This window comes from Nerophis ophidion, linkage group LG16 (genome assembly GCF_033978795.1).
Source record: "Nerophis ophidion isolate RoL-2023_Sa linkage group LG16, RoL_Noph_v1.0, whole genome shotgun sequence".
In the NCBI taxonomy this organism is placed as follows: domain Eukaryota; kingdom Metazoa; phylum Chordata; class Actinopteri; order Syngnathiformes; family Syngnathidae; genus Nerophis; species Nerophis ophidion.
Genome location: NC_084626.1, coordinates 10,510,880 through 10,523,466, shown reverse-complemented (window position 1 = coordinate 10,523,466; position 12,587 = coordinate 10,510,880). Strand labels below are relative to the sequence as shown.

General features: G+C 38.7%; 1 protein-coding gene across 2 annotated transcripts; it reads right to left on the bottom strand.

Moving 5' to 3' along the window:
* Positions 1 to 4,338: 4,338 nt before the first annotated feature.
* cdkn1a (cyclin dependent kinase inhibitor 1A) lies at positions 4,339 to 11,552 on the bottom strand. 2 transcript variants are annotated; one of them, XM_061874200.1, is made up of 3 exons: positions 11,392 to 11,552; positions 6,036 to 6,471; positions 4,339 to 5,926 (listed from the first exon to the last, which is right to left on the bottom strand). In XM_061874200.1, the coding sequence occupies exons 1-3, from the start codon at positions 11,398 to 11,400 to the stop codon at positions 5,871 to 5,873; spliced, it is 501 nt and encodes a 166-aa protein (XP_061730184.1). In that variant the 5' UTR covers positions 11,401 to 11,552; the 3' UTR covers positions 4,339 to 5,870. The 2 variants fall into 2 exon arrangements, with proteins under 2 accessions (XP_061730184.1, XP_061730185.1); XM_061874201.1 differs by lacking the exon at positions 11,392 to 11,552 and adding an exon at positions 7,877 to 8,022.
* Between the last annotated feature and the right edge of the window lie 1,035 nt (positions 11,553 to 12,587).

Here is a 12,587-nt window from a genome sequence, read left to right as displayed (position 1 = left end):
TTTTACAACAAAGTTCTAAAGCAGAAGTGTCAAACATACCCGTGAACAGTTTTTATCCGAGCCGCGGGATGTGTTTGCAAAGTATAAAAATTAACCGATTATTTTTAATGAAAGAAACTGCTGTTCTGAATGTGTCCACTAGATGTCGCAATATCAATTATTTGTATCTTTGTAGATTATGCTACATTGGTAAAAAAAATAAAAATAAAACAGCGCACCAGCCAAGGAAAATTAGCAAACTACATAAATAACATCCTGTAATTTGATTTTGATATAATTGTTTTATAATTTATTCAGAAAGTATAAATAACGACAAATAAAGATACTTCAATACTATTAACCGCAACATGAAACTGTAAAAAAAACCCTCAACATTATAGAATAGAATAGAAAGAATTTGTTTGATCCCTGGGGGAAATTCAGTACCACAGTTTGCTCACAATAGACAATAAATAATCTACAGCATTATTCACATGTGAATAATATGAATATATTATACATATATTCTACATTTAAGTGCAGTCAAGAAGGAACATGTGCATTATACAGTCTGATGGCTGTGATTATGATTTGTACATTTTCAGAATCTGCTTGTTCGATTTTTAAACAAAGAAAACCATCTGAAGTTGTCTTTATTTTCAAGTTATTGTGCCGTGATTTTGCCCGTCCGGCCCACTTGGGAGTATATTTTTCTCCACGTGGCCCCTGATCTAAAATGAGCTTGACAACAAAGATCTAAAGCTTAGAGATGTATCAGATATATCCAATTGTAGGTGGGGTTTTTTTACCCTTTGCCTTCATATTTCGCTGTATTTGTTGCATTTTTTTTGCATTCCGCTTGATTGTAAAATATGTGGATTGAGAAGGGTTATGACGTTCATATGTTGTCAATATTCAGTGTTTGATCGTTCATAGTTAATATTATGAATCCCACATTCTTTATTTCATGTACATTATGGGTGTCTCTTTCAGTAAAAACATTTCAAATTCCATTCCAATTTTTAAGGCAATCTGTCATAGCGTTTTTAGCATTCAATCAGACATTGTGAGGTTTTGTATTAGTCTTCCTAAAAATAGATATACCGGCCCCCAGACATATTTTTTTTCCTCTAAATTTAGCCCCTCCAAGTTAAAATAATTGACCAGGTCTGTTGTACAGGGTAGATCTGGATTCTTCCCCTTTTGGCTGAATCCCCCCACCCGTCCTCTGACAACAATCCAAATTTTAAAACCCCATGTTTTTTTTTATGGCATCAGGGGTAACCAAAGTTCACCCTGGGGGCCATTTTTGCCCACAGTTCTTTTTTTATTGGCCCTTCTGCGTATTAAAACAACCCAAAAGGTAATAATAGAATATATGATTAGATATTGCACTGATATCGTCCTGATAACTATAGACTGGACTCTCACATTATTAACTGTGTCCACTCGCATCAATTGCAATGGTCGTTGTTTCCATTGGATTGAGGTTTTTCTTGCCCTGAAATGGGATCTGCAGACTTGTGAGACATTTGTGATTAAGGGCGATATAAGTAAACTTTGATTAACTGATTGATTGAGAACCATTTGTGTTATGTTTTTTTTGTCAGTTACACATTTAGAAAAAACTAACTCTGAATACCAAATAAAATGTTTTAATACACATATATATATATATACAAACCCGGTTTCCAAATGAGTTGGGAAATTGTGTTAGATGTAAATATAAACGGAATACAATGATTTGCAAATCCTTTCCAACCCATATTCAGTTGAATGCACTACAAAGACAAGATGTTTGATGTTCAAACTCATAAACTTTATTATTTTTTTTGCAAATAATAATTAACTTAGAATTTCATGGCTGCAACACGTGCCAAAGTAGTTTGGAAAAGGCATGTTCCCCACTGTGTTACATCACCTTTTCATTTAACAACTCTCAATAAACGTTTCGGAACTGAGGAAACTAATTGTTGAAGCTTTGAAAGTGGAATTCTTTCCCATTCTTGTTTTATGTAGAGCTTCAGTCTCTACATAAAACTTTTTTTTACGAAGCCACGCTGTTGTAACACTTGTTTTGCTGAAATAAGCAGGGGTGTCCATGATAACGTTGCTTGGATGACAACATATGTTGTTACAAAACCTGTATGGACCTTTCAGCATTAATGGTGCCTTCACAGATGTGTAAGTTACCCATGCCTTGGGCACTAATACACCCCCATACCATCACAGATGCTGGCTTTTGAACTTTGCGCCTATAACAATCCGAATGGTTATTTTCCTCTTTGTTCTGGAGGACACCACGTCCTCTGTTTCCAAATATAATTTGAAATATGGACTCGTCAGACCACAGAACACCTTTCCACTTTGCATCAGTCCATCTTAGATGAGCTCGGGCCCAACCAAGCCGGCGGTTTCAGGATTTTGTTGATAAATGGGTTTGGCTTTGCATAGTATAGTTTTAACTTGCACTTACAGATGTAGTGACCAACTGTAGTTACTGACAGTGGTTTTATGAAGTGTTCCTGAGCCCATGTGGTGATATCCTTTACACACTGATGTCGATTTTTGATGCAGTACCGCCTGAGTGATCAAAAGTCTGTAATATCATCGCTTACGTGCAGTGATTTCTCCAGATTCTCTGAAATTTTTGATGATTTTACGAACCGTAAATGGTAAAATCCCTAAATTCCTTGCAATAGCTTGTTGAGAAATGTTGTTCTAAAACTGTTTGACGATTTGCTTACAAACTGATGACCCTCACCCCATCCTTGTTTGTGAATTACTTAGCATTTCATGTAAGCTGCTCTTATACCCAATCATGGCACCAAACTGTTCCCAATTAGCCTCCACACCTGTGGGATGTTCCAAATAAGTGTTTGATGAGCATTCCTCAACTTTATCAGTATTTATTTTCACCTTTCCCAACGTATTTGTCACATGTTGCTGGCATCAGATTCTAAAGTTAATGATTATTTCCAAAATAAAAGGTTTATCAGTTTGATCATCAAATATGTTGTCTTTGTAGCATATTCAACTGAATATGGGTTGAAAATGATTTGCAAATCATTGTATTCCGTTTATATTTACATCCAACACAATTTCCCAACTCATATGGAAACGGGTTTTGTATGTATATAACATTTTCATTAAAAATTACATTTCGTTTTTTTGTATTGTATTTTTTTAAGTGCATCTTTAAATGCTGTACCCAGACTTTTTCTACTTGATAAACTGTGAAAATTAACCAGAAATACGTCATGTACATGGTGAGCACCTTTATCTGAATATTGACAGCGGTTGCCATGACCGAGCAGGGACAGACGTGTGTGTGATCACCCCAAAAAAAGATTGACAGAAATCAGATCAACTGCTAGCAAACATCTGTAATGAGGTGGCGACTTGTCCAGGGTGTACCCCGCCTTCCGCCCGATTGTAGCTGAGATGGGCACCAGCGCCCCCCGCGACCTCAAAGGGAGTAAGCGGTAGAAAATGAATGGATGCGATTCATAGTCCAGTGCGACTTATATATGTTTTTTTCCTTCTTTATTATGAATTTTTGGCAGGTGGGACTTATGCTCCGAAAAATACGGTATACGCATGCAAATTAAATTTCAATTCTAATGAAAAAACGGTCGATCACAATTGGTATGCATAATTTTGTTTTACATTTAAGCTCAAACAAAAACAATAACATTTAAAAAAAATAATGAATGAAAAGATGCAGAAAGAAGTAAACCGTAATACTGCCCCATATTCATAGTTTTTTGTTTTTTCTGTTCTTTTATTACATTGAGTTAAGGTGTAAAAACAATTAACATAACATTCAAATAAATCATAAAAATGTATTTAAAAAACACGAATGAAAAGGAGCAGAAAGAAATAAAAACTTACATCTGCCACATATTCACACAATTAGAACAGTAATTAACAGTTACAATGGTTGTTGTTCAACTCAGAAGACTCTAGCTATATAAATTCATGACATAACATAACTCACAATCAATGATTTGTCCAATGCCACTCCCTTATTTTTATTAATGCACAACCAATTCCAACCTAGTCAGAAGATGTCTGAAATATGAACATGTTGGATGATCAATTAATCAAAGTTTATTGATGTAGCCCTTAATCACAAATGTCTCAAAGGGCTGCACAAGCCACAACATCCCCGGCTCAGATCCCACATCAGGGCAAGAAAAAAAGTCAACCCACAGTAGTGGACTGCAGATGTGGGAACTTGGCTTATAAATATATATATTTTAATGGGGGGCATTGGTCTTGGCGCTCCTTTTGGTGCAGACACTGTGGAAACGCAATTTAAAACTGTGAAAGGAAATGACACAAGAACACATCAAATTCTGACACTTTCTTTATTTTCACAACAAAGTAAAATCAACAAGGCATGGGACAATAAATATACATTTTCATTTTGTAGCATTACACATAAAACAGCTGTGCACATCAGTTTGTCATGATTAGCGTTTCAGTCGCATACGTAGGATCCATGATGAGACAAACATTTGAGGCAGATCACAGTGGAGTCTGATGCACTGCATGATTGTTACAGGTGGGACACCATTAAATTACTGCATGTGAAAACTGTAATGCTGGATGTGTGCATGTGCAATACTGCAATGGGTTTACTATTCATCAATGCTACTTTACAATGCAGTGATAAACTATATACTATGAAACTAATATCTATATCATAAATATATATATATATACATTTTGTACATGTGTTACACTGTGTTATCCATACAGTGCACAAGACAGAAGACGACATGATGGCACCCGTGTCTAATCTCAATTTAGCACATCAGAACTCTTCTAAGTGTTATTCCTGTGAATTGGTGATACGTATGGATATCCATCCATCCTCTACTGCTTGTCTCGTTACGGTTCGCGGGGGTCCTGGAGCCTATCTCAGCTATATTCGGGCAGAAGGTGTCATACACCCTGGACAAGTCCCCCCTCATCACAGGGCTAACACAGATAGACAGACAACATTCACACTCACATTCACACACTAGGGCCCATTTAGTTTTACCAATCAACCGATCCCCAGGTGCATGTCTAGGGCCACTTTAGTGTTGCCAATTAATCTATCCCCAGGTGCATGTCTAGTGTCAATTAAGTGTTGCCAATCAACCTATCCCCAGGTGCATGTCTAGTGTCGATTAAGTGTTGCCAATCAACCTATCCCCAGGTGCATGTCTAGTGTCAATATAGTGTTGCCAATCAACCTATCCCCAGGTGCATGTCTTTGGAGGTGGGAAGAAACCGGAGTACCCGGAGAGAACCCACGCAGTCACGGGGAGAACATGCAACCTTCCACACAGAAATATCCCGAGGTGTAAAAGGTAAATATACTTTGGAAGTGCTTATGGAGATGTAACATTAAAATGACTCATTCCCCTCATAGTACAAAAAGACAGAAGTAAAAAATAACAACAAAAAGTGGACTCCTGTTAGTCAAGAGGAGCTTCCATCCTCAATGGATGACATTCCCAGAGGAAGACTGTTATGAACTCTGATGTGTTTCAAGTATTACTATTGTTCATCTTACGTATTGTCCACCACTGAGTTTCGGAATGCACAGATGGAATAATTCAGTCGACACTTGGACACCCGCTTGATCCAAATGAGTATAAATCCACCATTGAGGAGATTAACAGTAATCTCCCCAGATCAAATTTCAACTTCTTACCAACTTGGGATACCCAAACAACCCGTTCAATCATCCTCCCCTTCAAAAAAAAGCCCCCTAATTTTAAATAATTTCCCTTGTGGATCAATAAAGTTTGTCTGAAGAACCGGTGCAGACAAGGTGTTGAGGTCTCTTCTGAGTGATGGAATATTGGCACTCCTTCAGGGACTGATGGGATTCACTCCACAGATTTACTCTGCGTTCCAACCACTCTTCGTTTTGCTTGATAGAAATCTGTTGGGATAGCGCCAGGAAAACATTTAGATGGCAAATTAAAAGCAGTATGTTATTTTTGTAATAGAATAGTTTTAAATAGAGGACAGGATTAAAGTGAAATAAAGACCTGTAATGTTAGTTTGTTTCCTCCTGAGCCCGACTTTCTCCTTCTTCTCTGGTGTTTTCTCCACGACCACAGGACATCTTTCCAACGCGTATTCAGGGGTGTTCTCCTTCCCGCACTTTGGTGACGTCGCCACTCTTCTTTTCTTGGGACTGACTGCCACCCTTTGACCTTTCGTCTGAGCGATCACGCCGGCCCTGAAAAGCCGTGGCACCGTGGTGCCTGGGACACTCTCCCAGTGGAAATGGCCGCTATTCAGAGGCTTGTCAGCAATGAAGTCGTAGCTCCAGCGACGCGACGCCTCCTCCAGGTCTTTCCTCATTTCAGTCCGGAAGAACACGCGCAACTGCTTGTGGTTGACCGGGCCGAACAGGTTCCGTCGTGCGGTGCCACTCCCCTGACATCTTGGGATGAGCGTTTGACTCACCATCATTCGACACTAAAGGAAACAAAAGCATGCGCGTGGTTATTAGACTTCAATAAGCTTTATTGATCCTCAAGGGAAATTGTTCCACACAGTAGTTCAGTTACAAAGGATGGAAAGGATAATGCACCTAAGGGCACAAAAAGAGGGCGAAAACAAAAAGGTATAAAGTAGACCAAAAATGTACCATAGTAGCAATATAACATATGTAATATTTACATATTATATATATATATATATATATACAGTAGATAATATATACTAATATACTATATTATTCTGCGATGAGGTAGCGACTTGTCCAGAGAGTACTCCGCCTTCTGCCCGAATGCAGCTGAGATAGGCTCCAGCACCCCCCACGACCCCAAAAGGGACAAGCGGTAAAAAATGGATGGATGGATATTATCACATTTTTAAATATAATTACTAAGTGCTTCATTATTTTTTAACCGTGGTTGTTTTTAAAGGGCTTTATAAATAAAGTTGGCATGGTAAACTTGTAAAATTACATTTCGTTTTTTTAGGTAGTCTGTCATAAATTTTTAGTTTTTTTACAGATAAATCTGTATACCATGTGCACCAAATCCAGTGGCCTTGTGGTAAGAGTGTCCGACCTGGGATCGGTAGGTCGTGAGTTCAAACCTCGCCCGAGTCATACCAAAGACTATGAAAATGGGACCCATTATCTCCCTTCTTGGCACTCAGGATCAAGGGTTGGAATTGGGGGTTAAATCACCAAAAATTATTCCCGAGCGTAGCCACTGCTGCTGCTCACTGCTCCTCTCACCTCCCTGGGGGTGGAACAAATGCAGAGAATAATGTCACCACACCTAGTGTGTGTGACTCAGTGGTAATTTAATTGTATTTAACTTTAACAACAGTTGGTTGAGCAAGTAAGGCTAAGCGGAGTACAGTACGTGGCTGCAACCAGCGGGGGCGCTGTCGAGACAGTCATCGAAGTTGTCAAAAATGTTTTGATAAGTTATAAAATTTAAATTAATATACTCCTGTGCATTTTCTGCCATCTATACGTCAATTCAAATGATCAATCACAAATGTTACTCATAATCCATTAACAATTTGTCCAATGCCACACCCTAATTTGAATATTGCACAACAAATTCCAACATTATTTGAACATACTGTAACCAAGATGTGAACATTTTACTTATCTAAATTTGAATTTATTCTGAATATGTTTTGATAAAAACCGACATTACAGTTTTTTCCTTGTACATAAAGTGTTTAAATTTAATAAGATACATATATATTTAGCCTTTTAGTGACAGTGACCAAATATTGTTGAACAAAAGTGTGAAATATCAGGAACTTGACAAACACTAGATGATATGTCCAAATAATTACAAGTGAATACAAGATAATTAGTCTATCAGTGCCCGTTAGTATAAAAGTGTCTTACCATTGTTTTAGTCTTCCTCAGCGACCAGACCAGACCAGACTGGACCACAGCATCTGACTGTTGTTGCTGCTGCCGGGACTGTATATTTGTACTGAGCAGCCATGACTCACTGTCACGTGACAGTGGCCAGGGATATGCCTAGACACTGTCTCCTCAGACATGTAAGAACATGTCCTCTGTAAAAACTGCAGGAGGAAAGAATCGCCACTAGGGGGACTCTGACACACCAACTACAAAGTTCCTATTGACATGAATGTGTGCACTGGTGCACTGGGAAGACCAGGCGTGACGTTCCAATCATAAATAGAATAGAGAAGCGCAACTATTTGACTGGTCACATCATATAGAAAATGATTACCTGAAGTAAAGGAAACTATGAGTCATTACATTCATCCAGGAAGGGTTGGGTAGGATTCCCATAGCCTATGGCTTTACGTTTTCTGGAGTTTTTGAATGAAAAAAATGTGACCCGGCTCAAAAAATGTTGATAAACGTTGCTTTAATACATATAAATCAACATATGCACAGGTTTGTAGCACTTTGTGATATTTGTTGTCATGACGGCCCAATTATGCAGAAGGAATGTCAATAAAATTAAAACGACTTTTGACATTTGCATGCAACTGTGGGGCGGTATAGCTTAGTTGGTAGAGTGGCCGTGCCAGAAAATTGAGGGTTCCAGGTTTGATCCCCGCTTCCGCCATCCTAGTCACTGCTGTTGTGTCCTTGGGCAAGACACTTTACCCACACTGGTTTAAATGTAACTTGGATATTGGGTTTCACTATGTAAAAGCGCTTTGAGTCACTAGAGAAAAGCGCTATACAAATATAATTCACTTCACTGCTGTAACTGCCTCACCCACGCCTGTATGACTGACGACCAAGTCAGATAAGTGTGAATTAATCACTTTATTCATATTTATCTCATATTAACGTCATTTCCACACTTAAACGTGGTTGTTGGATTTTCCGCAAACACACACGCACTTCGGTAGTTATTATAAAACTTTTTTATTCTTTTACATTTTGTTAAATTCTGTCTGTCTATTACACACGGACTACATAATGTAATATTTCGACTAAACTAGGCTTCAGCACTCCTTGCAACCCTAAAAATGGACAAGCAGTAGAAATAGATAAATAGATGGAATGTAATTTTTTTGTTCAACCTCCGCAAACACGTCCACAACAGTACATCACAAGCTCTATTCCTTTTTCGGTTGATCACTGTCCTTGTTGCAACACAAAAAATAGTTCCGAGGGAACGCATATCTTAACAGTGAACCCTATTGTCACACAAAGATCAAATTTGTTATTTTTATAAAGGACTGTAACATAGAAATATTTGTCAACATTATTGTGCTCCAGGCAAAAAAAATTCTACACAAATGTAGATTTATGAAAGTAAGGCCTACATTTTCGAATTGGCCTAATGGTTTACAATTATCAATCAAATTTTGGGGAGTACAAAAGCCCTTAAATTGATATCCGTCCATCCATCCATCAATTTTTTTTACCGCTTGTCCCGTTCAGGGGGGTACTGGAGCCTATCTCAGCTGCATTCGGGCGGAAGGCGGGGTACGCCCTGGACAAATCGCCACAGGGCCAACACAGATAAACAGACAACATTCACACACTAGGGACCATTTAGTGTTGCCAATCAACCTATCCCCAGGTGCCTGTCTTTGGAAGTGGGAGGAAGCCGGAGTACCCGGAAGGAACCCACGGAGTCATGGGGAGAACATGCAAACTCCACACAGAAATAGCCCAAGCCCGGGTTTCAACCCAGGACTACTCAGGACCTTCGTATTGTGAGGCACATGCACTAACCTGTTATATATTTTTGATATATATATATATCCATCCATCCATTTTCTACCGCTTATTCCCTTTCGGGGTCGCGGGGGGCGCTGGCGCCTATCTCAGCTACAATCGGGCGGAAGGCGGGGTACACCCTGGACAAGTCGCCACCTCATCGCAGGGCCAACACAGATATACAGACAATATTCACACTCACATTCACACACTAGGGCCAATTTAGTGTTGCCAATCAACCTATCCCCATGTGCATGTCTTTGGAAGTGGGAGGAAGCCGGAGTACCCGGAGGGAACCCACGCATTCACGGGGAGAACATGCAAACTCCACACAGGAAGATCCCGAGCCTGGATTTGAACCCAGGACTGCAGGAACTTCGTATTGTGAGGCAGACGCACTAACCCCTCTGCCACCGTGAAGCCATATATATATATATATATATATTAGGGGTGTGGGAAAAAAATCGATTCGAAAACGAATCCAATTAAATACGTTGTGTGATTCAGAATCGATTCTCATTTTTAAAAATTATATATATATATATATATATATATATATATATATATATATTACTTTTTTTTTTTATCAATCCAACAAACCACTACACAGCAATACCATAACAATGCAATCCAATTCCAAAACCAAACCTGACCCAGCAACACTCAGAACTGCAATAAACAGAGCAATTGAGAGGAGACACAAACAAGATCACAGAACAAACCAAAAGTATTGAAACAAAAACGAATATTATCAACAACATTATAAATATTAGTTATAATTTCAGCATAGCAGTGATTAAAAATTCTTCATTGACTTTATCATTAGACATTTATAAAAATAAAAATAAGGAACAATAGTGTCACAGTGGCTTACACTTGCATCGCATCTCATAAGCTTGACAACACACTGTGTCCAAATTATTTCACAAAGATAAAATAAGTCGTATTTTTGGTTCGTTTCATAGTTAAAACAAATTAAATTATTGCAATCAGTTGATAAAACATTGTCCTTTACAATTATAAAAGCCTTTTTTATTATTATTTATTATTATTTAATATTATTTTCTTTCTTTCTTAGTTTATTTCGAACATGAACACATTTACAATACAAAACAGACATTCTATCTGTATTTGCTTTTGTTTTCTTTCCTTGACATGTTTCGCTGATGTTGAAAGTGCCTTGACTTGTGTGCAATATAGATGTATGTGTGTTGTTCCATAAAAAATAAATAAATAAATAACTATTGTTACACAGTTCATTCGAGAAGAGATGACGTCATGCATTGAGTAGGCGGTGCCGGGAGGAGCATTCAAGGCTGTGGCGGGAGTTTGTAAAATCACGCCGTCCTGGACTGGCAAGACCCCGCCCACTTACTATCCGCCTTCACGTGAGCGTGGAACTCGTGTCGGCGAGTCAAGAGCTGCCAGTCAAACCCGACTGACCTCCTTCGACAACCAACACTCAAGTATTCATCCATCCATCCATTTCTACCGCGTATTCCATTTTGGGGGCGCTGGCGCCTTCTTTTACAAATAGACAAAGTCTGAATGTTATCCCGCTTGCCTCGTGGAACGAGTTAATACTTATATGAGCTCGCTAAGAATATTTTGACCACAACGTAACATGAGGAACTAGGTCATGTTGTTTATTTCGAACATTTATACGAGACAATGTAATGGGCTAAAAAGACGTTACTTACGTTCTCCATGTCCAATTTACTCCGGGCTAAGCAAGTATTGTAGGCTCTAAAACGTGGTCTAAAAAGGAGGTCGTCGTCTGGTTGTGGTAAAGACTTCTATGAACTCAAGTGGGTGAGCTTTCCCATACTAGGAGTCTCGTCGAGGGGCGGGGCGAGCACACGTGACACTTGGCATACTAAGCGAAAGGAAATACCAGCACTGGAGGTGCCTGTGTGTGCGTGCGTGTGTGTGTGTGTGTGTGTGTGTGTGTGTGTACGTGTGTGTTCTTGTATTTCTCCCCTTCTTGAGACATTAACAAGGAAAAGTACCTTCCATATGAGCAGCCCCCCCCCCCCCACATTGGCAGTGAAGTGTATATACTCACAACCGAATAGCTTTGTCTTTGACCTTTTTTTTTTTTACTTAAAGAAAGCAAAATAACAATCATAATAGTTAACAAGATTAAAAAAATATGAATAGATAAATACAAAAAATGTATACATGAAATACAATATTTTTTACATACATAAAAACAAAATAAAACGTGTCAACAAGTTGCATAAAATAAATTAAAAATACAATATAAATAAGGCACTGCACAAAACAAGATATCAAACCAGTATGACTTTAACAACTATATTACAAAAAAAGGGGATCCTACAGAGTTCTCTATTTTTGCTTTTTAATATTGCATCTAATACAAATGTCCCTGAGGAATGTAAGGTGGGAGTACTGTAATTACCTCCATCCATCCATCCATCCATTTCCTACCGCTTATTCCCTTTTGGGGTCGCGGGGGGCGCTGGCGCCTATCTCAGCTACCTAACGTTACATTATTATTTTCCATAACAATTTAGCCCCCTCCACAATATTAACCTGACGTTAAAACAGAACTAGCTATTTATTGATTAGCAATTGCCGAATCATGTAACATTAGCTTAATGTTAAAAAGCCAGGTTACTATCACATTCTGTAACAGACAAATAATTTCATGTATGTAGGCTAACGTTAACTACCTCTGTCTTTTTCTCATTTCTCCTACTCTTCTTTCCTACTCTTCTTTTCTCTTTTTTGTTCCCTGAGCACCTGATAGTTTTGGCCGTTTTGACATCTTGTGTTGATTTTTTGATGTGGTGACGTCCAAAAAGAGTCATGATATGGGAAGGGAGGGGGTGCACCGTGCGGGGGGAAGGGGCGTAATGTTGTAACAAATAAT

Excerpts from the sequence above, each read along its gene's own strand:
- cdkn1a (XM_061874200.1), bottom strand. Across the intron at positions 5,927-6,035 it reads GAAACAAACTAACATTACAG|ATTTCTATCAAGCAAAACGA; the intron begins GTCTTTATTTCA and ends CTATCCCAACAG.